The sequence below is a fragment of the Schistocerca cancellata genome, chromosome 9, assembly GCF_023864275.1.
Source record: "Schistocerca cancellata isolate TAMUIC-IGC-003103 chromosome 9, iqSchCanc2.1, whole genome shotgun sequence".
Lineage (NCBI taxonomy): Eukaryota > Metazoa > Arthropoda > Insecta > Orthoptera > Acrididae > Schistocerca > Schistocerca cancellata.
The window spans coordinates 260,757,701-260,784,043 of NC_064634.1; the positions used below are offsets into that span (position 1 = coordinate 260,757,701).

The following is a 26,343-nucleotide window of genomic DNA, read 5'->3' on the forward strand; positions in this document are numbered from 1 at the left end:
GTCCCTGGTGGATTTGTTATTCAGATGACATCCAATGACTAGTCTACATTGTGAGTTACGAGCTTTCCCAACCGATCCATTCTGTTGTTATTGCTTCTCTATTGACAGAAAAATACTCCAGACCTCCTTTAATACCATTATGTCTACCTCTCATAACATGTAGTGGTCAATTCCACCTTAAAAAGGAGTGCCCGTATACTTTCAAACAGAAAGTGTAAAAATATTGAGAATCAAGGATGCATGTTTCACATTGCTCCAGTACTTGTGTAGATAGATACTTACTTTTGCAGTATATAGACAGCTGATTGTGGTCTGTGTATAATTACATAAATGCTTTGTTTCAAGTGTTAGATTAAAACAGCAGCCAAGTAGTACCCCACACCCCAGATGTTTCAAGACTGGCTTAATAAAAAACAGAGAAAAGTTAAGATGGTGGTTTTAGTGCTTCATATATTCCACGCAGTCTCCCCCCACTTGAGTACAACACATAGAACATTCATTCAACCGTGTGAAACTGTTGACGTTGTTCAACTCAAATGTCACATTGTCTTGGAATGTCTGTACTGTCATCAAAGTATTGGCCCTTCATGGAAATTTGCATTTTATTGTTTTGTGGTAGGTTCATATTTAGGCACAAAGTCTTGTCATCCAAGATGATTTTTGTAGAAAAAAAATGGTCATTTTTGAGTCGAGTTGTGTGCAACAAGCTTGACACATACTTTTCTTTCCTTCAAAAGATTCCAGAGAATGTGTTGAACAACTGATTTACAGATGTTTTTCCATTGTGATTTGTGACACAACACCACTGACACTATGCTTCCACACATCCACATCTTAACTGTCTGCTCACACTGACTGGTCCAATGCACATTTGTTATTTGCAGTTCAAGCTGCACTGATGTTGCCGCGAAGAGGAAAAGTTGCTTTTTTCATAGTAGGTGATTTTCTTCTAACATATATACATAATTTATAATGTAATTATCAGTTTTAGCAGATTAGAACTAGTCATAATCTGTTAGCAGTATACTTTACAGAAGTAGCCAGGCAGTGGTTGCTTCTGCCTGTTAATATATAACATGAGTGATTCCACATCTCTGAAGACTCTCTTCACAATTGAATTTTTAAGCATTTTTAATTACTGTGCTTGACAGACCATCCTCACACTTGACATGCTTCTTTCCAGCTATTTGATTATCTTTACAAATATTTTGTGCTAATGCTTCTGTAAATTCAAAATCCATATCTGTCCTATATGAGTGTGCTGTCTTATTATGCTGATCTCTGTCTGAAACTATGGTGTTGGCTGGAAAGGTGACATGTTTAGAGCAAGCAATGGAAATATTTTAGCACTTGTGTTAACTGACTTTTAAGCCTGAGTTTCATTGTTTCCAATTTTATTCCTGTCAATGCTTTATGCTATTTCTTAATGAGTTTTGAGGAAGTGTGGCTTCTATTTGCTGACTTTTGTATTAAATCAGTGTAGTCTTGTTTCTGAAAAGATTAAGAAGTTCTGTTTCAAAATATTACTTGGCATTACAACTAATTTACTTGTTTTTGGAAGATCTGCAGCAGGTAAGATTTCACAGTTTGTAGTAATCTTGTATTTTTGCCCTGATCTTGACTATGTTGACTGGTAGCTTTTATCTGATATACTTTCCTACTATTTCAAACTGGGAATCATTATTTTTAATTGGACAACAGAGGTCAAAAGTCCACAGCAGAGCTAGATATAATTTCATCCCATGTGAGAGATAATGAGACCTTTATGTAAATGATTCTTGAGAGAAAAGACAAATATGAGCACACAAATGATATTGTGGTAGAGCTAAACTACAAAAACTATAATGTTTATGTATTCTATGACCTTGTCAAGGGTTTTGATTCTGTATACTATAGAATTCTACTTGGGAAACTAAATTTTTATGGCAATAATGACATTATTCTTGCTGGGTTGGAGTCTTCTCTTTATAATAGGAAGCAGAGGGTGACAATAACAGACTAAATTATAGAAATAAAAGTAAACTTAAATTAAGAAAACAGAAAATAGGAATTGCAAATGGTCTGGTACTGGGTATACTCCTGAGTGTAACCTATGTTGTTGTTGTTGTTGTTATAGTCTTCTGTCTGTACATTGATTTGATGCAGCTCCCTGTGCTGGTATATTCTGTGCAAGTCTCTTCATCTCTCCATAACTACTGCAACTTCCATCCATTTGAACCTGCTTTCTGTATTCACACCTTTGTGTCCTAAAATTTGTACATGCCACACTTTTCTCCATTACCAAACTAACTATTCCTTCAGACCTTCTTTTACTCAGAGAAAGAAGGAATATATGGTTGCAATGTGTCATCATTGATGAGGTGATTAGAGATGGAGCACAAGCTGAGACAGAGAAATGATGCACAGGAAAACTGCCAATGTGCTATTCAAAGGAACCCTCTGAGCATTAATTTTAACTGAACTGATATAAGGGAACCACAGAAAGCCTAATATTGGATGGCTGGATCAGGATTTAAACTGCCATCCTCCTGAACACAAGTCCAGTGTATTATCACTGTCCCGAACCTAGTTGGTCTCTATTTTGTTTAATTTGTGACATAAACATCTTTTCTCCCTGGTTTGATGCAGTACCTCTGCATCATTAGTTATTCAATCTAATATAATTCATCTAATCTCTATCTGATCTCCAAGATTTTCATAACACCATATTTCAGAACCTTCTATGCCCTTCTTTTCTGTACTCTGTATCATCCATGATTCACTTCAGTCTAAGACTACACTGCAGCTAATACTTTCAGAAGAGACTTCCTTAATCTTACAATTTATATTTGGTGGTAACATATTCCTTACTTGCCAGTCTGGAATGTAACAGTATTGTGGAAATGACAGCTGCTACTCACCACATAGTGGAGGTGCTGAGTTGCAGATATGTACAACAAAAAGACTGTCAGAAAATGAACTTGCGGCCAACAAGTCTTTCATCAGAGATAGAGATAGAACACACACACACACACACACACACACACACACACACACACACATGAATGCAGTCTCTGGCTGCTGAGGCCACAATGCGAGCAGCAATGCATGATGGGAGACACAACCAGGTGGGCAGGGAGGAGACTGGGGTGGGGAGGGAGAGGGATATCAGGATAGCAGTGGGGGACAGTAAAGTGCTGCTTGTGGGAGCATACAGGGACGAGGTGGAGAGAGGGTAGGGCAGCTGGGTGCAGTCAGGAGGTTAAGACGGAGGGTGAGTAGGGTTAGCGAAAAGGAGAAAAGTAGAAAGACTGTGGGTGCATTGATGAAATAGAGGACTGTGTAGTGCTGGAATAGGAACAGGAAAGGGGCTAAATGGGTAAGGACAAAGACTAACAAAGGTTGAGGTCAGGAGGGTTATGGGAATGTATGAAGTATTACAGGGAGAGTTCCCACTTGCACAGTTCAGAATAGCCGGTGTTGGTGGGAAAGATCCAGATGGCTCAGGTTGTGAATCAGTTGTTGAAATTAGAACATTGTGTTGGGCAGTGAGCCCATAAATGGGGTGATCCAACTGTTTCTTGGCCACAGTTTTCCAATGGCCATTCATGCAGACAGACAGCTTGTTAGTCGCTGTACCCACGTAGAATACAGAGCAGTGGTTGCTGCTTACCTTGTAGATCACATGACTGGTTTCACAGGTAGCCCTGCCTTCGATGGGATAGGTGAAGCTTATGACCAAACTGGTTTAGGTGGTAATGGGAGGATTTATGGGACAGGTCTTGCATCTAGGTCTATTACAGGGATATGAGCCATTAGGCAAAGGGTTGGGAGCAGGAGTTGTGTAGGGGTCAACCAGGATATTATCTAAGTTCAATGGGTGGCAGAATACCACTGTGGGAGGGGTGGGAAGGATAGTGGGTTGGACATTCCTCATTTCAAGGCATGACAAGAGGTAGTTGAAACCTTGGTGGTGAATGTGATTCAGTTGCTCCAGTCCTGGTTGGTACTGAGTCATGGGAGGAATGCTCCTCTGTGGCCAGTTGGTAGGACTTTGGGAGGTGGTGGGTGACTGAAGAGATAAGGCATGGGAGATCTGTTTTTGTACAAGATTGGGAGGGTAATTATGGTCTGTGAAGGCCTCAGAGAGACCCTTGCTGTATTTAGAGAGGGACCACTCATCACTACAGATACAACACCCATTGGTGACTAGGCTGCATTTCAATGACTGCTTCATAGCCTATGCCATCTGGATCCTTTGCACCAACACCAGCTTTTCTGAATTGCACAGGTGGGAACTCTCCTTGCAATATATGCTATGTTCCTGTAACCCACCTGTTCTCAACCTTTGTTAGTCTTTGCACTTACCTTCTAGCTGCTTCCCTGTTCCCAATCGATCAATACACAGCCCTCTGTTTCACCAACAAACCCACATTCTTTTTACCTTTCTCCTTTTCCACTAACCCTCCCCTGCCCCCTGTCTAACTTCCTGACTGCACCTATCTGCCTACTGTATCTCCACCTCATCCCTGTTTGCTCCCACAAGCAGCACTTTACTGCCATCCACTCCTATCCTGCTATCCCTCCCCCTCCCCACCCCAACCTTGTCCTTACCGTCCACCCGGTTGCCTCTCCCATCACGTGCTGCTGTTTGCAGTGTGGCCTCAGTAGCCAGAGATTATGGCAGTGTGTGTGTGAGTTGCATTTGTGTGTGTGTGTGTGTGTGTGTGTGTGTGTGTGTTTTCTATCTCCAACAAAGGCCTTGTTGGCTGAAAATTCATTTTCTGACAGCCTTTTTTTGTGCCTATCTGCAATTCAGCATCTCTGTTACATGGTGAGTAGCAACTATTATTTCCATAATAGTATTACATTCCATCCTGGATATTCCATTGTTGAATTTTTTCTTGCAAGTCTGAATTTTATATCTGCTTTGCTTTGACAATTGTATATTATTTTGCTGCTGAAATAGCAAAATTTGTCTATTTTTTTCAGCATTTCTGTTTCTCATAAAAGTTCCTCGTCATCATTTGACTCACTTCGACTATACTCTGTTAGCCTTGATCACCTTAAAACATCTTTGCAAGACATTATCCATTCCATTCTACATCTGCATCCATGCTCTACAGCAGAGCCTACTTCCCTTTGTTCCACATATTAGTTCTGCTTCTCATTCCATTTGCCAATGGAATGGGGGTAGAATGGCTGTTGTAATACCTCTCTACTGATCTTCCAAGTCATTTGCCATCTATGAGAGATTAATCCTGCCTCCTCCCTTCTCACCAGCTTATTCCATGTCCTCTGAGTTTTATGACTACTGGTTTATGTACAAGCTATAGGTTTTATTTTGATTTTGTGGAGATTTTAGACTGATCAATATTTATTGTTCACACACTGACCTTAGACTGGCCAGTTTCCCTTGGTGTGATGTTTCACCTTTGCTATGTAAGAGTAACTTCAGTCTGTTCTTTGTATCTGACTTATACTAACGTGTCTACGTCTGTCCATACCTGTACTAATAAAGTATCACAATTTCACTCACTCATCCATGAGTGTTATTCTGAATACCTGATTGAACTGATCTCCTGCAGTGGTGACCCATGACAAGCACACTGATTTTTGAGTTACATCTAAATATGCAATGGATTGGTTCTCCAAAACAACAGATCATTCCATCAAAAAAGGTTGTGTGTAGCATCTAGCAGCAAGGCGATTTTCTTAATAGATCTCAGTGTCTAGTGAATGATATGGAACAACAATGTATTTAGGGATATCTGAAAGAGACTATGTTTCACCTCCTGCAAATGATGACATTCACATGCAGCAACTGTACTTTTCAATTGATACCAAGCTGTACCTGAGTACAAGACAGTGTTCATCTTATCTATTTTGGTTTTCATCCAATTTTGTGGCATCACTTCAATGTCCACCATCTGGTCCTTTGTGTACCAAGTACAATGCAATGCAATCTCCCATGATCTGCAGCTCACCCGGCTGGGTTATGCAAGAAGATTTTTTGTTTTTTGTTTTATTCCCATGCTGTGCATGGTCAGTGGGGTTCCATATGCCAACACCCTCACATCACATAACCAACTGCAATATGAACATGTTTTCTGTGATGCCTCAGCACCCCAACATCTCCAACCAAAATTATCTCAGTTTCAACTGGAACACACAAGGACACGGATTTGCTATTGCAGAGACTATTCTGGCTAGCTATGATCTCGTAAACAATGTGTCAAAGTTTTCCACCTTATTATGCATTTTTGACGACTATGCAATCCTAATTAGTGATGTGAATGAGTCAGCTTCACTCACAGGAAAATTTGATGCAGTAAAGGCTGCCTTACTATAATATCTGTCCACATCACATGAGCAACAGATACAGCAGATGATTTATTCTGAGAAGCTGGTTGGCAGAATTTCATCCCAGTTCCACAGGCATTTGCATGAGTTAATTGATCTGCCACTAATGATGGACCACACACTATGGATTATATGGTCAAGTAAAGTGCCTGCATGCATACAAGTTTCTAGGTTACTCATGGCTGATTGGACTTTCGCACTCTAATATGGTGCCACCAACGACTTACAGTAAGCTCCCTGATGTGGTATTGAGTGACCAAAGAGAACCAAACATAAAAGATGACATAGACCAGATTCACTGCAGGTCAACGACATGCTCCTCACAGGAATTCCAGTCATCAGCTGTTTGTAGCAGGGTAGTTCACAGCCTACAATGATCAGAGTTCTAACCACAGCTGAGTGAGAGCACATTGCCGCTGGTTTCACACATGTTTCAGGAGTCATACTTGCAAATGCTTTGTACCTTGCTCCCACCAAAACTCCATATGTGACAAAGTCCAAGAGTATTTACATCCAAGATGAGTGAGCCAAACTAGTTTTGCTTGTATCTCCCAGAACAGTTGCAGATTATATGTTCTTGCCAAAAATGTAAATCAATATTTCCTCACAGACCCAGGCTTGTAGGTGAGCACCATTCCACAGACAGGTACTCTGTCTCAAATTTTCGAATCTCCAGTACAGCTATGAGCTATAAATGACACACCCATCACACTGTACAGCATAACTGATTGCACAGTGGATTCGGCTGTCATTAATACTTCCACTTGGACTTTCACCATTGTCAAGGTCAATGAAACATTGCTTGGAGCAGACTTTCTGTGGCATTTTCACCTTTTTCCTAGTTGACAGAAGGCAACTTTACAAAACTGACTGTTGAGATGCAGTTTCTCGCATTACAGGCAAACTGTCCACACATTTTCATTCCAGCATGGCAATTTCCACCACTACACCAGCCCAGGATTATGGGGTATTTACCATTTCTTGAAATGAAACCTGACTGATCTGAACATGAAATATGAAGACATGAAGACAAGAAGTACACAATTACTTGGAGAAAACTGTGTTGTACATGCAAGACTGATTAACAAGAGAAAAGAGTTGTAAGATGCTAAGACTGTTTGCAGTTGAAGACAAATATGACAAGCCATGCAGAATTGTCATCAGTACCAAACTGACATATCCGTGCAGTTTTACTTCAGTGTTTGATGAATGTTTTTGTCATTCCTTTAGGAAGGACAAACAGTTTCTTTATCTGAACAAGGTGCTGATGAGGACTTTATTGGAATTAGATGCAGTTGTAGGCGACTAGCCTACAACAAATAATTGCATAGCCGTCCGGTATAATGAGTTAACGGAGTACAATTTATTCGTGAAAAACTCACACTGAGAAGAAAACTAAAAACAACAGAGAAGTAACAAAAACTAGGAGATTCTATAGTCTTACGGCAAAGATAAAAAAACAACACATGACTAAAAAAAACTCTCGCGCACTTTTGATCTCACTTTGCACTAGACATGAAAAATATCACTGCCACACAGCCCCCCCCTTAAAGTGCGGAGCCCCAGGGATATCTTGATACTTGAATTTTATTCGACGTCCAGCTCTGGTGTGCGTCGGATGTCTCGGGGGTGGTGACGTTGTTGTTTGTGGTGGTGATGGTAGTTACCGTACGTGGCATCTGTCGATGTCATTGCGACTGTTGCAGTAGGCTCGTGCGTCTCGTAGATTCTGTCTGCAGCGAGCAGCAGCTTGTCAACTGATCTTTCGTCGTATATAGCTAGTGTAGTTCTTACTTGCACTGGTAGCTGTTGTTGCCATACGTGGAGTAACAGTCTATCAGAGACTGTCGATCTATCTACCAGGCTGCGTAAATGACGCCAGTATTCTGACGGGGTCCTATCTCCCCGTTTCTCTTGGTACAGTACTTGTTTGACTCTGATGTCGACTGACTTCACACACCGAGAAATTAATTCTTCTTTCAGTCTACAGTATGCTCCTTCAGTAGGCGGGTTCACTATAATGTCAGATACCAAAACCGAGGTCTGATGGTCCAAATTACTTATCACCAAGGTGAACTTCTCGTGATCACTGAATATTCTTTGTTGTAGAAATATATTTTCCATTACCGCGAACCATGTGTGTGGCTGAGAAGGCATGAATGGGGGCGTTCATAATTGCAACCGTTGAGTTGGTGAAGCGTTGAAACCAACGGGTACTTCCGTTGCTGTTACTTGCTGTGGTTGTGCTGCCATGGTTGTTGAACCAACGTCATTCCTTTGGTCCGGTATATGCTTTAAGTTCATCTCTTTCGAAATATGCAACTGTAAAGTTTCTATCTCATTCTGAAGCCTATGAATTTCTTCCGTTATCGAACCGTATCGTTTGCCGTCGTCGGTCATTGCTTCTGCAGTTAATGTTCGACATAGCTAACGAAAGATTTAAAGTTCCTTAATCGGAGGTCACCAATTATGTAGGCGACTAGCCTACAACAAATAATTGCATAGCCGTCCGGTATAATGAGTTAACGGAGTACAATTTATTCGTGAAAAACTCACACTGAGAAGAAAACTAAAAACAACAGAGAAGTAACAAAAACTAGGAGATTCTATAGTCTTACGGCAAAGATAAAAAAACAACACATGACTAAAAAAAACTCTCGCGCACTTTTGATCTCACTTTGCACTAGACATGAAAAATATCACTGCCACACAGTCAACATGGAAGGAGTAGAGAAAATGAAAGAAGCATTCTGGGGTCATATCCACTGTGTTCTGGATTGTGTCAGTCAGATGGTGTCACCACTGGTCGTCATCTCAGGACCAGAGAAACCTTGCAGTTCCTCAAGACATCACATACACAGACTTCAAAGAATGCCTTCTGAGCAAATGCAGTTCAATGACACTCCCTCCTACCAGTGTTATTTCCACCAGTGCTCTGCCTTTCATGAACCATGCTCCAGCAATGAGAGATGTCGAGGCAACATCATATACAAAATCAAGGCCAAACTGTCACTCAGATGAATTTCAGCTTTTGCAAGCAGTCATGCCCCTCCCCTTCCTCCCCCCCCCCCTCCCGTCAACACCTCATGAATTTCTATATCAACTTCCTCCCAAGGAAATCACTGACACTGAAATGCCTTGCTCACAAATGAATGAGATTGACTACACCTCTTGTTACAATCGGTTTCCTGCTCTAACTGAATGAGCACTTAAGGCAGGAGGAGCATCAACACAGAGGCAATCATGCATAAATGATCCAGCTGTGCTCCATTTGGTGGTCTGCAATTGCACATTTAGTTATGGTCTACCAACTGATTGGGAAGTGCTGCTGTTATTCCCAAGTCTGCCCACCATTGTTCTGCACTGGAGGGAAAGGCTCTGTGGGGACTTCATTCCAAGCAATACTGACTGTGCATGCATCAATCTCAGACTATTTTCCTTGGTTGATGTTCTTTTCTTTGCTATATAAGAGTAATTTCAGTTTGTTCTTTGTCTCTGATTCATGCTAAAATGTCTGAATGATTGTTGATGCTAATTCTCCCACCTGTGATTGTTGTTCTGGATACCTGATTTCCTACAAGTTTATTACAGTTGTAAAGCTTTTTCTAAATATACAAATGGTATAATTGGAGTTTTTCTTTATTAAACCTGTATTCTATGATAAGACATAAGGCCAGCATGACTGTTGTCTGGCAATAAGCTCATCTTTGTTTTCATAGCTCATTTTTTTCATCTGTAAGTTGAACTTTGTATCCTGCTCCATCAGAATTGTCCTATTCTTCTCTGGGTTGACCATGCTTTAGTCCATTCCAGGAGACCAACTGATGTTGGAAAAATTGTATTAGGAAAAGAGACACTATATGGGCAGCAAAATAACTGCTGATGGCTAAGGTAGAGAGGATATAAAATGCAGACTGACAATAGCAAGAAAAATACTTCTGAAAAAGTGAAATATGTTAACATCTAATATCAATATAAATGTTAGGAATATTTTTGTAGATGTATTTCTCTGGAATGTAGCCTTCTCCTGAAGTGAGATGTGGTTTGTTATAACATTGTACAGACACAATATCAGAAGTAGCACCAACCAAGTTTTATTCTGCTTCCACATGAAGATATCCTCAATAACACTGAATAAAGTACAGAACAGTACAAAGTTTCATAACTATAGAACACAACAATATACCGTATTATAGGTGGCATACAGTACACAAGTAAATGTAAGAAGCTGAGGGCCAGCACACCATGCTCATATAGGGCTGTTGTACAGCACTTGCTGCGCCATCTGTCCGGGTCATGAGGTGACTTCTCTAGGCTGTCTGTAGAGGCACTTGTATCACATGCTCTTTGATTATGCTTGCTCACATTGTACTGGTTACAACACTCTTTTCCCCTTGGGGAAAAGTGTCCACTGTGGAAATGGTATCTTCATTGGTAGGTGTTGGCTGCTGGAGTAGGTGTCATGATGTCACAGGAGAATATGGTCTGAAATGGCACAGGCACCAAAAGGGATGGCACCCACTGCTCCATGTGAGGTCATAAGGGAGCACTGGTGATGATAGTGCTGTATCCATGTCCACATCCTGGCAGGAACTCAGTGATAGAAACAGCAGAGAAGGGTGTGGTGGCAGCAACAGGGGCTGTGGAGATGACCCAGTGGAGCTGGAAGAAGGCCCTGCAGGAGTTGGGGGTCTCTGGTGCAAGATTGGTCATGCGTGGATGGAGCTGGTCATGGTTTCATGACACTAAGCCATCAGAGCTTCACATGATGCAGTGGCAGTGGCCTCAACAGCAGTGGATGACTGTTGGTATCCAATTAAGGTGCCAGCAAAAAAAAAAAAAAAAAAAAAAAAAAAAAAAAAAAAAAAAAAAAAAAAAAAAAAAAGGGGGGGGGGGGGGTGCACTGTCAGTTTCATTGTGATGTGAGCCTTGAAATCAGTAACACACCCTAAATCATCAAAAAAGAGGGAGGAATATTCTGAACAGAGCACATCCAATGTTGGCTTGGACCTCAATCCACCTCAATCCAATACCAGATGCACTTCATCAGAAATAGAGAAACCAAAAATTCTGAAGGCATTTAACTCAAATAAGTTTCCAGTGTTGGCATCATCCACTACCAAAAAGGTCAAAGGCCAGGCAACTGCTTTGTACAGTATGGAAGTAGGAAACTGTCCTCATATGCTTATTTGTTGTTTGTTGCAACACATCAATTGACGAGAGACAGGGAACAATGCTGGTGAGCTAAGGCTCACAAAGATTTGAGAATTCAACAAACTCACTGCTGCACCCATGTCCACTTGCATTTTTAACATCTTGTTCGTCACATGATTTCAATGTAGAGTTTATTTAAGCCTACCATCACTTGGGAAACACTGTTCACATCCATGTTCATGTCTGGTGAAGGAGGATGAGAATTGCACACAGACACATTACATCCCCCTTTTTTTTCGGACGCTGGCTGCTGCTTAGCACAACAATGTCCCATGTGGTGTGGAAGCCATGGTTGCACAAGTGCATCATCATCTTCCCCCTCCCCTCCCCCCCCCCCCCCCTGCCCCTCCCCACGTGAGCTAACCAACAGTGGTTGAGGAGGAGAAGAAGCAATAGCGGCTATTTTACAGCATGCTTCTATTGATTTACTGCTGCCCCAGATACTTCAAAAGACTTAGCAATGTTCAGAACATCTGTGAGAGAGGGATTTTAACATTGTAAAGCATATTCACAAACTTACCTATCAGTAGCCAGGCATATTATGGTATTACAAACGATTGAATCAGCATACGAGTTCCCGTGGGCCTCAATAACAAACTGACATCGACAGCTAAGCCCATGAAATTCCACTGCCCAAGCTCTGTATGACTGTTATGACCACTAATGACAATGGCAGAACTCATTGCAAGCAGCAATAACATTAGTACATTTGCAATGACAATTAGAGAGCAAATGTCAAATTTCATCAAAAGAGAAACTGGAAGGTTCCTGAAGAGGAGCTAGATGACACAAAAGGTGTTAAACATGAGGAGAAATCCATGACAAAACTAAAACCTTACACAAGTTGGGGTTGGCAATTTCAAAAGCCTGAAAATGTTGCCAAAGAAACTTTTCATGTGCATCCCAATCTTCTGCAGAATCATCATACTATAATGCAACAGCCAAAATCATTATGAACTGTCCTGTACCAATTTTTTTATATGCATCTGTGTATTTATTGTACAATTCAGTGCTTCCTAGGGCCTTTTATGTGTATTTTTATAGCTATCATTCAATTCAGTTTGCCAAAAAACCTATTCTTCTTTGTAAATACATATAGAATATTCTGGAATGACATACATTTTCATGATTGTTAATAGATTGTTGTCATTAACAAAAATATATGCATATGCCAAATTAAATATCAGATTGTGAAATTGAAGTAATAAACGTTTAGCAACAAATATTAAGAGGCTGTGGAAACATTAGCATAAATAACTGTTTGTTGTTGTGATCTTCAGTCCTGAGACTGGTTTGATGCAGCTCTCCATGCTGCTCTATCCTGTGCAAGCTTCTTCATCTCCCAGTACCTACTGCAACCTACATCCTTCTGAATCTGCTTAGTGTATTCATCTCTTGGTCTCCCTCTACGATTTTTACCCTCCACGCTGCCCTCCAATGCTAAATTTGTGACCCCTTGATGCCTCAAAACATGTCCTACCAACCGATCCCTTCTTATAGTCAAGTTGTGCCACAAACTTCTCTTCTCCCCAATCCTATTCAATACCTCCTCATTAGTTACGTGATCTATCCACCTTATCTTCAGCATTCTTCTGTAGCACCACATTTCAAAAGCTTCTATTCTCTTCTTGTCCATACTAGTTATCGTCCATGTTTCACTTCCATACATGGCTACACTCCATACAAATACTTTCAGAAACGACTTCCTGACACTTAAATCTATACTCGATGTTAACAAATTTCTCTTCTTCAGAAACGATTTCCTTGCCATTGCCAGTCTACATTTTATATCCTCTCTACTTTGACCATCATCAGTTATTTTACTCCCTAAATAGCAAAACTCCTTTACTACTTTAAGTGTTTCATTTCCTAATCTAATTCCCTCAGCATCACCCGACTTAATTCGACTACGTTCCATTATCCTTGTTTTACTTTTGTTGATGTTCATCTTATATCCTCCTTTCAAGACACTGTCCATTCCATTCAACTGTTCTTCCAAGTCCTTTGCTGTCTCTGACAGAATTACAATGTCATCGGCGAACCTCAAAGTTTTTACTTCTTCTCCATGAATTTTAATACCTACTCCGAATTTTTCTTTTGTTTCCTTTACTGCTTGCTTAATATACAGATTGAATAAAATTGGGGATAGGCTACAACCCTGTCTCACTCCTTTCCCAACCACTGCTTCCCTTTCATGCCCCTCGACTCTTATAACTGCCATCTGGTTTCTGTACAAATTGTAAATAGCCTTTCGCTCCCTGTATTTTAACCTTTGCCACCTTTAGAATGTGGAAGAGAGTATTCCAGTCAACATTGTCAAAAGCTTTCTCTAAGTCTACAAATGCTAGAAATGTAGGTTTGCCTTTTCTTAATCTTTCTTCTAAGATAAGTCGTAAGGTTAGTATTGCCTCACGTGTTCCAACATTTCTACGGAATCCAAACTGATCTTCCCCGAGGTCCGCTTCTAACAGTTTTTCCATTCGTCTGTAAAGAATTCGCGTTAGTATTTTGCAGCTGTGACTTATTAAACTGATAGTTCGGTAATTTTCACATCTGTCATCACCTCCTTTAGGATTGGAATTATTATATTCTTCTTGAAGTCTGAGGGTATTTCACCTGTCTCATACATCTTGCTCACCAGATGGTAGAGTTTTGTCAGGACTGGCTCTCCCAAGGCCGTCAGTAGTTCTAATGGAATGTTGTCTACTCCCAGGGCCTTGTTTCGACTCAGGTCTTTCAGTGCTCTGTCAAACTCTTCACGCAGTATTGTATCTCCCATTTCATCTTCATTTACATCCTCTTCCATTTCCATAATATTGTCCTCAAGTACATCGCCCTTGTATAAACCCTCTAATTACTCCTTCCACCTTTCTGCCTTCCCTTCTTTGCTTAGAACTGGGTTGCCATCTGAGCTCTTGATATTCATACAAGTGGTTCTCTTCTCTCCAAAGGTCTCTTTAATTTTCCTGTAGGCAGTATCTATCTTACCCCTAGTGAGACAAGCCTCTACATCCTTACATTTGTCCTCTAGCCATCCCTGCTTAGCCATTTTGCACTTCCTGTCGATCTCATTTTTGAGACGTTTGTATTCCTTTTTGCCTGCTTCATTTACTGCGTTTTTATGTTCCCTCCTTTCATCAATTAAATTCACTATTTCTTCTGTTACCCAAGGATTTCTATTAGCCCTCGTCTTTTTACCTACTTGATCGTCTGCTGCTTTCACTACTTCATCCCTCAGAACTACCCATTCTTCTTCTACTGTATTTCTTTCCCCCATTCCTGTCAATTGTTCCCTTATGCTCTCGCTGAAACTCTGTACAACCTCTCGTTCTTTCAGTTTATCCAGGTCCCATCTCCTTAAATTCCCACCTTTTTGCTGTTTCTTCAGTTTCAATCTGCAGTTCATAACCAATAGATTGTGGTCAGAGTCAACATCTGCCCCTGGAAATGTCTTACAATTTAAAACCTGGTTCCTAAATCTCTGTCTTACCATTATATAATCTATCTGATACCTTTTAGTATCTCCAGGATTCTTCCAGGTATACAACCTTCTTTTATGATTCTTGAACCAAGTGTTAGCTATGATTAAGTTATGCTCTGTGCAAAATTCTACAAGGCGGCTTCCTCTTTCATTTCTTCGCCCCAATTCATATTCACCTACTATGTTTCCTTCTCTCCCTTTTCCTACTGACGAATTCCAGTCACCCATGACTATTAAATGTTCGTCTCCCTTCACTACCTGAATAATTTCTTTTATCACGTCATACATTTCATCAATTTCTTCATCATCTGCAGAGGTAGTTGGCATATAAACTTGTACTACTGTAGTAGGCATGGGCTTTGTGTCTATCTTGGCCACAATAATGCGTTCACTATGCTGTTTGTAGTAGCTAAGCCGCACTCCTATTTTTTTATTCATTACTAAACCTACTCCTGCATTACCTATTGATTTTGTATTCATAACCCTGTAATCACCTGACCAAAAGTCTTGTTCCTCCTGCCACCGAACTTCACTAATTCCCACTATATCTAACTTTAACCTATCCATTTCCCTTTTTAAATTTTCTAACCTACCTGCCCGATTAAGGGATCTGACATTCCACGCTCCGATCCGTAGAACGCCAGTTTTCTTTTTCCTGATAATGACGTCCTCTTGAGTAGTCCCCGCCCGGAGATCCGAATGGGGGACTATTTTACCTCCGGAATATTTTACCCAAGAAAACGCCATCATCATTTAATCATAAATAACTAATGCCTCTAATTAGCATAATTGCAATTTGTAAAATTTGCTAACACCAAAACCTCATTACGATTCAAATGAAAATAACAGTCATTATCCAGTGATGTAATTTCATTCATTATTCATTTTTATGTGATTCATTGTAATTAATGGTTCTTGTAAATTAAGCAGATATTTACCTCTTGTTAGTTACACCACCCAAATTTATGAAATTCCGGTATTTGAGAAAACATGCGTATTTAATTTATGCAATCTGGAGAAGCACGATGTGTATACTTCGAACAAATGTTAGCAATAAAATCCATACAGTCACTAATTATGAAATTAAAGTAAAATCAAAATAATTGTTGGACTCAGATTGTGAATTAATTTTCTCACATAAAACCAAGATGATGGTAAAAACATTATGTTATTTGACATTATATTTTATAACCTGTACAAACGTAACAGCAGTTAGTTTAGATAAAATTGCTTTTAATTGTAAGTTACATTTTGTACTAAATTAACAATGGTAGGGATTGTTAAAATTGTATTTAAAGTGATGCAGTGAGGCTGCGTGGGGGGAGTCAGTTTCTTCAGTTGTTCTGTCGATCAGCTGATCTCAATAAATAATTTGTCAAGCTTGAAATTTTCATGATGCTCTCATTATTCGCAGCATCCACAACATTGATGAACCACAGGCTAATGCAAATTAAGAAGTAACGTTTTAAAGATCGTTACAATACAGAGGAAAAGGGTGGGGGTTGCATCAATGGCGGTGGAACTTGTAGCATCAACGAGATTGCCAAATTGTTTAGCACTACTGTGAGAGCCTGCTGTTGGTTGGTGAAAACTTGCTGTTGTTCAACAAAAAATTGAAGAACTTCTTCCACTGATATGTTGGCTGTATATCAAACCAAAGAAAGAAACATGGGGAGTAGAAACAGCACGTGTCGCCAATTATGTTGTAACATTGTACAGCACAATATCAGAAGTAGCACCAACCAAGTTTTATTCTGCTACCACATGAGGAGACCCACAATATCAATGAATTAAGTACAGAGAAATATAGAGTCTCATAACTATAGAACACATCAATATACAGTCTTGTAGGCGAGTGTACAATAAACAAGTAAACATAAGTAAAACCAAGGACCCAGTGTGCTGGGCTTCTATTAGGCACTTGTTGTGCCATCTGTGCAGGTTGTGAGGTGACCTCTCTAGGCCAGCTGTGGAGGCACTAGTAATGCATGCTGTTTGATTACATGTGCTCACATTTTTTAGTTACAATGTTGATGATAGGCAGTTCACGCAAGAAGAAAATACGAGCTTTTGAAATGTGGTGCTGCAGAAGAATGCTGAAGATTAAATGGTTAAAACACATAACTAATAATGAATTACTAAATCAAATTAGATATACAAGAAATTTATGTACAATTTCACTAAAAGATGAAATCAGTTGATAGGACATATCCTGAGGCATTAAGGGTTTCTCCATTTGCAATGGCGGGAAGGGGGGGAGAGGGGGGAGGGGGGGGGGGGGGGGAAGAGTGGTAGGAGATAAAAATTCTAGGCAGACACCAAGGATTAAATGCAATAAGCAGGCTCAATAATGGATGTAGGTTGCAATAGTTATGCAGAGGTTTGTCTGATTACAGATTGTTTAAAAAACTTTAAGACCTAAACACAGAAGTAATTGTACGTACCAAATTAATATTGTATTTACCAAGTCATATTTTAAACTGTAACATGTAGGTTAAATATTTTAAGGCATTAGATTAGGATGACTTGTTCTGGGTTCCAACTACCCACTCTGTAGATAATGTAGTCAAATGGATCCAAATAAAAATAAATCAATCTGTTTAGAGTAATAAATCTTGGCAAGACATAATTCAGTTGTCTACACTGAGGTCATCATGGAAGGAATCAGAGACTGGAATATTAATGTTGTGTTGGTGTGAAATTGACCACCTTTCAGTATAAAGCTAGAAAGTCTGATTTACTTCCATTATTTCACCAATAATATGTTTCATTTAAATAAGTGCTATCTCTTCCCAATAAGCTACACATATATACTAAATACAAATAAAACTTCTTTTTACCTCAATTACACTTATGATTGCTATACTATTTATGAAAGTTTTACAGGTATATTCCTCTTCATAAGCACCCTCCATTGCTCCCTTAGGAACAACGGTATCAACATAGCGGGCCACATAAAATTTCAACAGGCTTTGGAACTGAGAAGATTTCACCTGGAACATTGATATGAAACAGTGTCAGACAACTCAAATTCGCCAAAATTTGCTATACATATTTTGTACAGACAGACAGAGAGAGAGAGAGAGAGAGAGAGAGACTTAAAGGCAGAGTAGGGAAGGACAGAAAGTAATATTTGGCACAGTGTAAAATCTAGATGTATGTTCAAAAGAATCAGATATCATTGCTATTTCATACATTATGCTGACTATAAATATTCAATTATATGGTATGGTAATGTAGAGAGTGAAGTAACTTGTTAACATTTAACCTGAAGTTTAAAAATATCAGGCAACAGGAAAGAGAGATTTCAAAAAAATGTAGAAAAGAAAGTAATTTTAGCATGCCAGTTGTTGTCTAACACAATTCATAAACATTAGTAACATCAATTTTTGCCTGATACAGCCGTGCAGGTTAGCCATGCAGTCTGGGCACCTTGCCACGGTTTGCGCGGCTGCCCTCGTTGGAGGTTTGTTGGAGGTTCGAGTCCTCCCTTGGGCATGGGTGTGTGTATTGTCCTTAGCATAAGTTAGTTTAAGTTAGATTAAGCAATGTGTAAGCATAGGGACTGATGACCTCAGCAGTTTGGTCCTATAGAACTTACCACAAAAATTTGAGAAATTTGTCTGATACAGTTTGTAAATATAAATGTATTCTACCTTCCCATACCATTTTCATAAATTCCTTGTATTCAATGTAACCACTTTCATCATGATCAGCAGATTTCATCAGCCTCCGAACAGCATGGTCTGGAATGCCCGTAATAAATAACTCATCATTCAATAGCTCTCGAAGTTCACTTAAAGATATTCTACCATCACTGTTTTCATCATATCTAAAGAAAACATCTCGCCATTGCTGTAAAAATAAATAAGAGAATTAATTAATTAATAAAGTAAAATACAAAATTTAACTCAAATCAACTGCATCCACTGAGATATTTTAATTCTGTCAAATGAAAGTATTATATATTCACATAAATATTATTCCATTTGGTGAGGTATTTTTTAAAAAGTGCCTTTTACTTTATCAGTGAGGGATATGGGTAGGTAAATTAATCTTTGGCTATTTGTCACAAACAACATCAGTAACAACATGCAAAAACAATTTCCTTAAAATTAATTCTATGAATAATCATGTTTATAATAGGCTGTTTTAAAATTAATTATGATTATTCTGTTGATTTCATAGACACACACACACACACACACACACATGTACAGGGTGTCCATAATTTAAATTGCTATTTCAAAATACTGTAGAAAGATAATCGCTGATCAGAACAATGTCAAATTTGAATAGGCTATTATTGATGCAATGGGAAATGTAAAGGGTAAAAAAAATTAACAAAAATTTGACCAACAGATCGTGCTGTAAGAGACAAAGCCAATTTTCTTCTCCACGGACATGTCAATACAAAGAATTGCAGAATGTGAGCAATGGAAAATCTGCATGCACATCAATAGGCACCTCTTCATTCTTCAGAGGTGACTGTGTGGTGCAGGTTGACAGCATCATTTATCGTAGGGCAATATTTTTTTGAGGAGATGAGTCCTGCAGTTCATGCCTGTAACATTACTGATAAATGCTATGAGGTTCTTTTGCACACCAATGTCATTCCAACCTTTCAACAGTGTGAATGCAGGGTAGGATCATTTTTATGCAAGAGGCACTATTTTGCACATTGTACAGCCCATGAAGCAGCTGCTGCAGAGGCATTTTGGAAATGCTAGAATTATCAGTCATTATTTTCCTACAGCCTGCTTGTCGGTATTACATGATCTTACTCCATGTGACTTCTGACTGTGAGGTTATCTGAAAGACGTTGTGTTCAGAGTTCCAATTACAAATGTAACTGAATTGAAGGCATGTATTGCACAACTCTTTCTGAATGTCATCCTCAAGACAATCCAATCTCTTATGGAATGTGCTGTTTCTCAATTTCAATTTGTGGCAGAAAATTGTGAGTGGTGTATTGAACATGTCTTGCACCAGTTTCACGATAATTAGAAAGCAATGTATTTTTGCTCTTTATGCAATTTTGGCTCCAGGACAATTAAAACCCAATGTAATTTTGCTTTTTATGTGGTTTTTGGCACCAGGACAATTAAAAACCAATGTCATTTTGCTTTTCGTCCAGTTTTTTACCTCGGGACTTTTTTTCCTATCTGATGTGGTACAACATTGCCATGGTAGAAGGGCTTACCTAACTAGCAGTGCCACAACTGTTGACTGCTGAAATTGTACAGTCATGCACATTGAACAGTACAGATGGTGTAAGGTGCAACTCAAACCACAGCCATCACATTGTGATTCATCTGACAAATTTACTGACCTGTTTTACATAAGACACTTACAGTGACTGCTATTAGCAAAATTTTCATTAAATTTTATTTTGTTCCATGATGTTTCCCCCTGCATCAATGATGTGTTGTTCACATTTGTTCAACTCGCTTTGTACAAATCTTAAAAGTTTAAGAAATGTGAACTGCTTTTGCACTCTCAGGGTTCTGTACCTCAATTGGTAAAAATGGAACCCTTACGGTATCACTTTGTTTCCATCTGTCTGTCTGTCCAATTGTTAAAACCTCTTTTTCTCATAAGCAGTACGGTATCAACTTGAAGTTTATGTCACATCCTAAGATCTATGGTCCCTCACCAATGGGTAAATGTGAGCTTCTAAGCCAGTGCAATCAAAAGGTACAGCCATTTATGTCACATATTTCAATATTCAAAAACTCTCTCATCAAAATCTACAGGATACTTCCCATTGATCTTGAATCATGAAATTGGACAAGAAGCAAGGTTTCATAGTACAAATAAAAGAAAAAGATCCAAAAAATGTGAGTAATTTAAGCTTCTGAGTCAATGTAATCAAAAGATGTAGTCATATATGTCACATGTTTTGATACGAACTCACTCATCTGTAGTGCACCAACCATATATGGGAATAATAGTGTGAACCTCAGGGCTGTATTGTAGCACTGCTGACAGCAGGCAAGCATAGGATGTTATCACTGCAATAATTCAGTAAGGCCAACACAGTGTTTTGAGGCAGCTTAGCTTGCTGACACAGTAGGACCACACGGACTCATTGCAGCAAGGGCCAAGGCAGATTATCACGTTGGCAGTGGCAGTGCTGTTTTAAGATATGTGACTTGCAGTGGCACAAGTGTACAACAAGCATGCCACTTCCAGCAATAAGTACTCGACATTTTGTAATGAAATTATTCTCAGCCTCGCAGTTCTACCAGGACACTGGGGCTGCATAAGATAAGGTTGCCACATAGACTTGCCAGCTTAAGTCACTGGTTCAAGATAATGGCAGGGCAACAGTTCTACAAGCTAAGTCTCTCCCAGATGTAGTGCAGTGGCGCAGCTGGCCACCCTAGGTCTACTTCAGCAGCACAGCCGACTCCTGCCCAGATGGGAGCAGATTGCTCCCTGTGCACACCAGCAAATTATCACCATCACAGGACAGGCACCTCAATGTGGTGGACATTCTCTGCCATGATGCAGCGGGGGCACTCCCTGTGGCTGTAGTAAATACAGCATTGTCAAGTACATGCTGCTGGTGCTCAAGCCACATGGCTGGCTTATGTAACAAGGCCACTGGCATACCACAGCCACATTGCATTGTGGGGTAAGTGAGCAGCTGACCCAGCAGAATTCAGCAGCCAGACACTGACATGGTGTATTACATAGTGCAGATGCTTCAATAAAGAACTTGTTACCTCTGCAGCTGCCTTTCTCTGCAGCCTCCTAGGCTCCCCCCTTGCCACCCATCCCTGCTCTGGATGTGCTACAAATCCAAACCAATAGATGAACTATCTATATACATGCTGGATTTGGTGGCCCAGCAGTAAAGTGCATGCTGAGAAACCAAGAGGTCACGGGGTCGAATCAAGGTCAGACCAAAAATTTTTCTGTCTTTTTTCTTTTTAACCTAGCCTTGACCTCTCAATGATGTGTGGAGTCACCAGAAACAACACATGGTTCAGACTTCACATTAAGTTATAGGTGCTCTTTCTCCAATTGGACAAATGACATTGGTTATGGATGTGCAAATTGATAAAGACTTGAACCACTGCACTGAGCCACATGAAATTATTATTATTATTATTATTATTATTATTATTATTATCCATATACATAATTAAGTTTGTTCCAATCTTCAAAGAGAAAGTGAACATGGAATGACTCAATTGGTCCGATGTGGACAATCAAGTAAAAAAGAAAAAGTTTGTACAGAACCATCAGAGCACAAGTTGGCCTCATGGTTTTGTAATAAAGCTGTCCTCATGGATCCTGGTAGGTGGCAGATTATTAGAGCAAATCAGTAATAATATGCAGCTTGGGGCAGAAACCTAAGTGAATCTATAATGATTGTCTCTGCAATCTGTTGGACTGTCTTTTTTATGGCTGTGGTAAGTAGTAGTTTTCAGATACTTTTGAAAAATACAGTCAGGTGTAAAATCAGTTTATAATTGTTCACATTTGTGTCTTTCACCTAACACATTTTATTCTTTCAGGAAACGCGATCTAGTTAATAGCTGCATTAAAGATATGATACAAATTCTACTTACCCCATCAGTGTAGGTTTAAAATAGACATTAAAAAATATTTATTATTATTTTTCAATAGACACTGACGCTCTTTAGCTCTTTACTGATTAAGTAAGATTCATTTGTTTTGTCATTCATAACTGGAATGTGTTGCTTGAGGATATCTATTGCCTCACATAAAGCTCACCTACAGCCTATCTGCTCTGTGACACTTTTGGAGTGTTTTTTAAGGAACTTAGCAATCATATACTTATCAATAAAGTCATTATAATTAAGAGCAATATTGTATGCCGCCTCCCAGTGACTATGAACCTTGCTTGTGTGCCTCCATGACACAGATTGCCATACTGTAGCTGCATGCACAATGGATGGATGTCTGTGGAGAGGCCAAATTAACCCTTGGTTTATGAAGAGGGGCAGTAACCTTTTAAATAGTTGCAGCAGCAACAGTATGGATGACTGACTGATTTGGCCTTGTAACATTAGCCATAATGACTTCACTATGTTGGTAGTGTGAACAGCTGAAAGCAAGGGAAACTACAGCCATTACTACACATTACAAGTGTAAGCAGCTCTACCATGTGGCTTAATGATGATGGCATCCTCTTGGGTGAAATATTCCCAAGGTAAAATGGTGGGGACTACTCAAGAGCACTTAATCACCAGAAAAAACAAAACTGGCAGTCTGCGAGTTGGAGCATGGAATCTTAGGTCACTAAATCATGTAGGTAGGTTAGAGAATTTAAGGGGGAGGAGGGGGGGAGGAGGATCCTCTGGTGGGTTGCAGAAGGCGGCCACCAGTGGTTTGTGATCAGTAAGAATGAAGAAAGGACAGCTTTTGATGTCAGTGCAGAAATGTCTGATGGACTTGTACACTGCCAGAAGCTCTCTATCAAAAGCGGAATATTTCTTCCGTGCTGTAGACAGTTTTTTGGAGAAGAAATGAAGTGGTGAAACTGTGTCGCCTTTGCTCTGTTGTAGTACTGCCCCGACCACAATGTCACTGGCGTCCATAGTGATGAATAAATTGGCAGACCGATCGGGGTGGGTGGGTATGGCTGCGTGAGCTAAAGCTGTTTTAAGAACCCTGAAAACCTGTAGCATGGGTTCAGTCCAATGGACTGGTTTAACGCCCAAAGTTTGTTTGCCGGAGAGTGAGTCTATCAGCAGAGCCTGCACAGCAGTGGCAGAAGGTAGCTGACGATGGTAGTAATTTATAGTACCTAGGAAACGTCTGAGTTCTTTGTACATAGCTGGGGGTGGCAATGACATGACAACCTGCACGCGGGATTTAGGAGGCTTTATTCCATCTTTGGAGACAGTGTATCCCAGAAATGTCACAGAAATCTGACACAATTGGTGTTTTTCTTTGTTGACCCTGACACCATTGGATGCCAAAGTCTGCAGGACCTGAGATAAATGGTCTTCGTGGTCTTCAGCCGATTTGCTGAAAATGAGTATGTCATCCAGGTATGTGAAGCAGAACTCGAATCGTTGAAAGATTGAGTCAATGAAATGTTGCCACATTTGTGCCACATTCTTTAAACCAAATGGCATGAAGTTGTACTGGAACAAACCAAGTGGCGTGATGATCGCAGTCTTTGGAATGTCTTCCGGCACTACAGGAATCTGGTGATAAGCACGTTTGCAGTCAATCACACTGAAGATTGTGGCACCTGATAACATATGAGTGAAATCATTTATGTTTGGCGGGGGGTAATTGTCCATGAAAGTGCAAGCATTTAAACATCTATAATCCCCACACATTCAAATAGAACTGTTGTGTTTGGTGACGAGGTGAATTGGTGAAGACCAATTGCTATCCGATGGCTGTAGGATGCCTGCCTCCAGAAGTTCATTACCTTGCTGCTGGGTCATGTGAATTTAATGGGGTTGAGGCGCCTCATCTTGTGTCTGCTTGTGTCTGATAGGAAGGCCGGCAATGATAATTATCTTGTGTGTCGTTCTGTCAGTGACGGAAGAGACTGAGAACTGCACAAGGGGCTGAGTAATGTTCGGACATGGAGTTTTGGGACGAGTGAGGTGCGATGAGGGGTAGCTGTTAGCACAAGTGGGAAAAGGTAGCACAAAAGTCACATGCCTATTACGCGAGCACAGCGTGCACTTGTTTGTAGAGGTTGGCTGCACACACAGCACAGAGTGGGGTGGGGCACGCAGTGACTGTTGTTAGCTTTGCCTTGGGTAACCAGCACGGGCGAGAGAGGCACTGCCATCGTGAGAGGGACAGTGATGGCCACCGAGTTGCTTGGCTGGCACACGGGAGAGCGGGAATGTTTATCAACAAGCGGGGCGGCTGCCTGCATAGTGGGTGTGGTCATGCTGTGCGAGCGACTGTTATTAGAGACACTGTTTGAAACACGAGGCACTGCGCTTGGGCGGTGCGGAGGTCACTGAATGTGAATCGTCACACGCAGTGAATGTTTTTGAACTAACCTGATAAGTGTTTAAACTGATGCTTGGCAATGAAGTTTGATCAAGTGAAGGAACTGCAGATTGCAGTTTCAACAGCAAGGTGCAGGCCGCAGCGAGCTTGTCGTAAGTGTGAGCAATGCATTGTTTCAGCTCATTGTTCTCCTGGCGGAGGTTCACTGCTGAGTTGTATTCTGAAAGTACGTTAGTGATGCAGGTCACAATCTTGCCCGCAAGGGTGGAACACTCGTGAACTAAATCCCATGTTGCGGCAGAAACAGAATGAGGAGAATGGGTGCTGGAGCACGGAATCTGAGCGCTAGACGGGTGGCACTGAACACTGGACTATGTTTGGGGACAGCTTGTAATGGGACAAAAAATCCATACTAAGAATTGGTTCATCGATGTTGGTGGTGTAGAAGGTCCACGGGAAATGCAGAGAAGGGGATAGGTGCACCATCACTTTCACAGAACTGACAGTTTGTAATGTTGATGAGTTGACAGCTCGTAGGAGAGACTTCATCAATGAAAAGTCAGTAGGAGCCAATGGTCGAGGTATGATAGACACCTCAGTGCCAGTATCAATTAGGTAGACAAACTGCAATGAAATGTCTGTCATGTATAAATGACCTCTCGGCCGAGGGAACGAGTGGACAGAGTGCAATGTTAGGGGTGCCTGTGAAGTTCCCCGCAGGACTCGGCATCACTTAGTTCCTGTGGTCAGTGTTTGGGTGTTGACAAGGTAACCTGCACTTCTTGCCCTCAGCTCCAAATATATCTTGTGGTACCAACAGTAAGGATGAGCTGGATGTGGCGGTGGTGGTGACTGTGATAGCGGGGGAGGCTTGTCCTCGTTGATCTGTTCTGGGACATAAACCGGATCGTATGGAGCATGGGCAGTTCTTGAGTGCTCAGAAAGAGGAGAGAGTGAATGAGTACTGCCTGGTGGCATCAAAGGTGTGGAAGTGGAATGGGCCCTGCCCCTGCCTGCAGACAGCCGGTAAACTGGAGGTGTAGTGTCACACAGTGATGGTGGATGAGCTGGGTGTTTCTGGCATAGGAGTGCGTACGGCTGATCTGCGATGTGTAGGCAAGGACTGATAGACTTGAAAGACTGCAGGAGTAGGTGTATCTGTAGGTCGGTAGGTAACTTGGTAGACCATACCACCCACAGGGTAACGTCTGGCATCATGTGTTCACTCACAAGTAACCTGAGGTGGCACCAAAGTTGTGACGGAGTGTGGCCCCCCAGGTGCTCCTCATCCAGAATCTTGATTATCAATTCCTGTGGTGAGCAGGCAAGTTGGTCCAATG

At 40.6% G+C, this 26,343-nt stretch overlaps 1 protein-coding gene across 1 annotated transcript in view; it reads right to left on the bottom strand.

Moving 5' to 3' along the window:
• LOC126100745 (protein rhomboid-like) overlaps positions 1-26,343 on the bottom strand; it is a 128,120-nt gene that overhangs the window by 80,816 nt on the left and 20,961 nt on the right. The window contains exons 3-4 of the mRNA XM_049911369.1: positions 18,704-18,892; positions 17,878-18,030 (exon numbers count right to left, since the gene is read on the bottom strand). Coding sequence (XP_049767326.1) covers positions 17,878-18,030; positions 18,704-18,892 — 342 coding nt within the window. The remainder of the gene's footprint in view (positions 1-17,877; positions 18,031-18,703; positions 18,893-26,343) is intronic.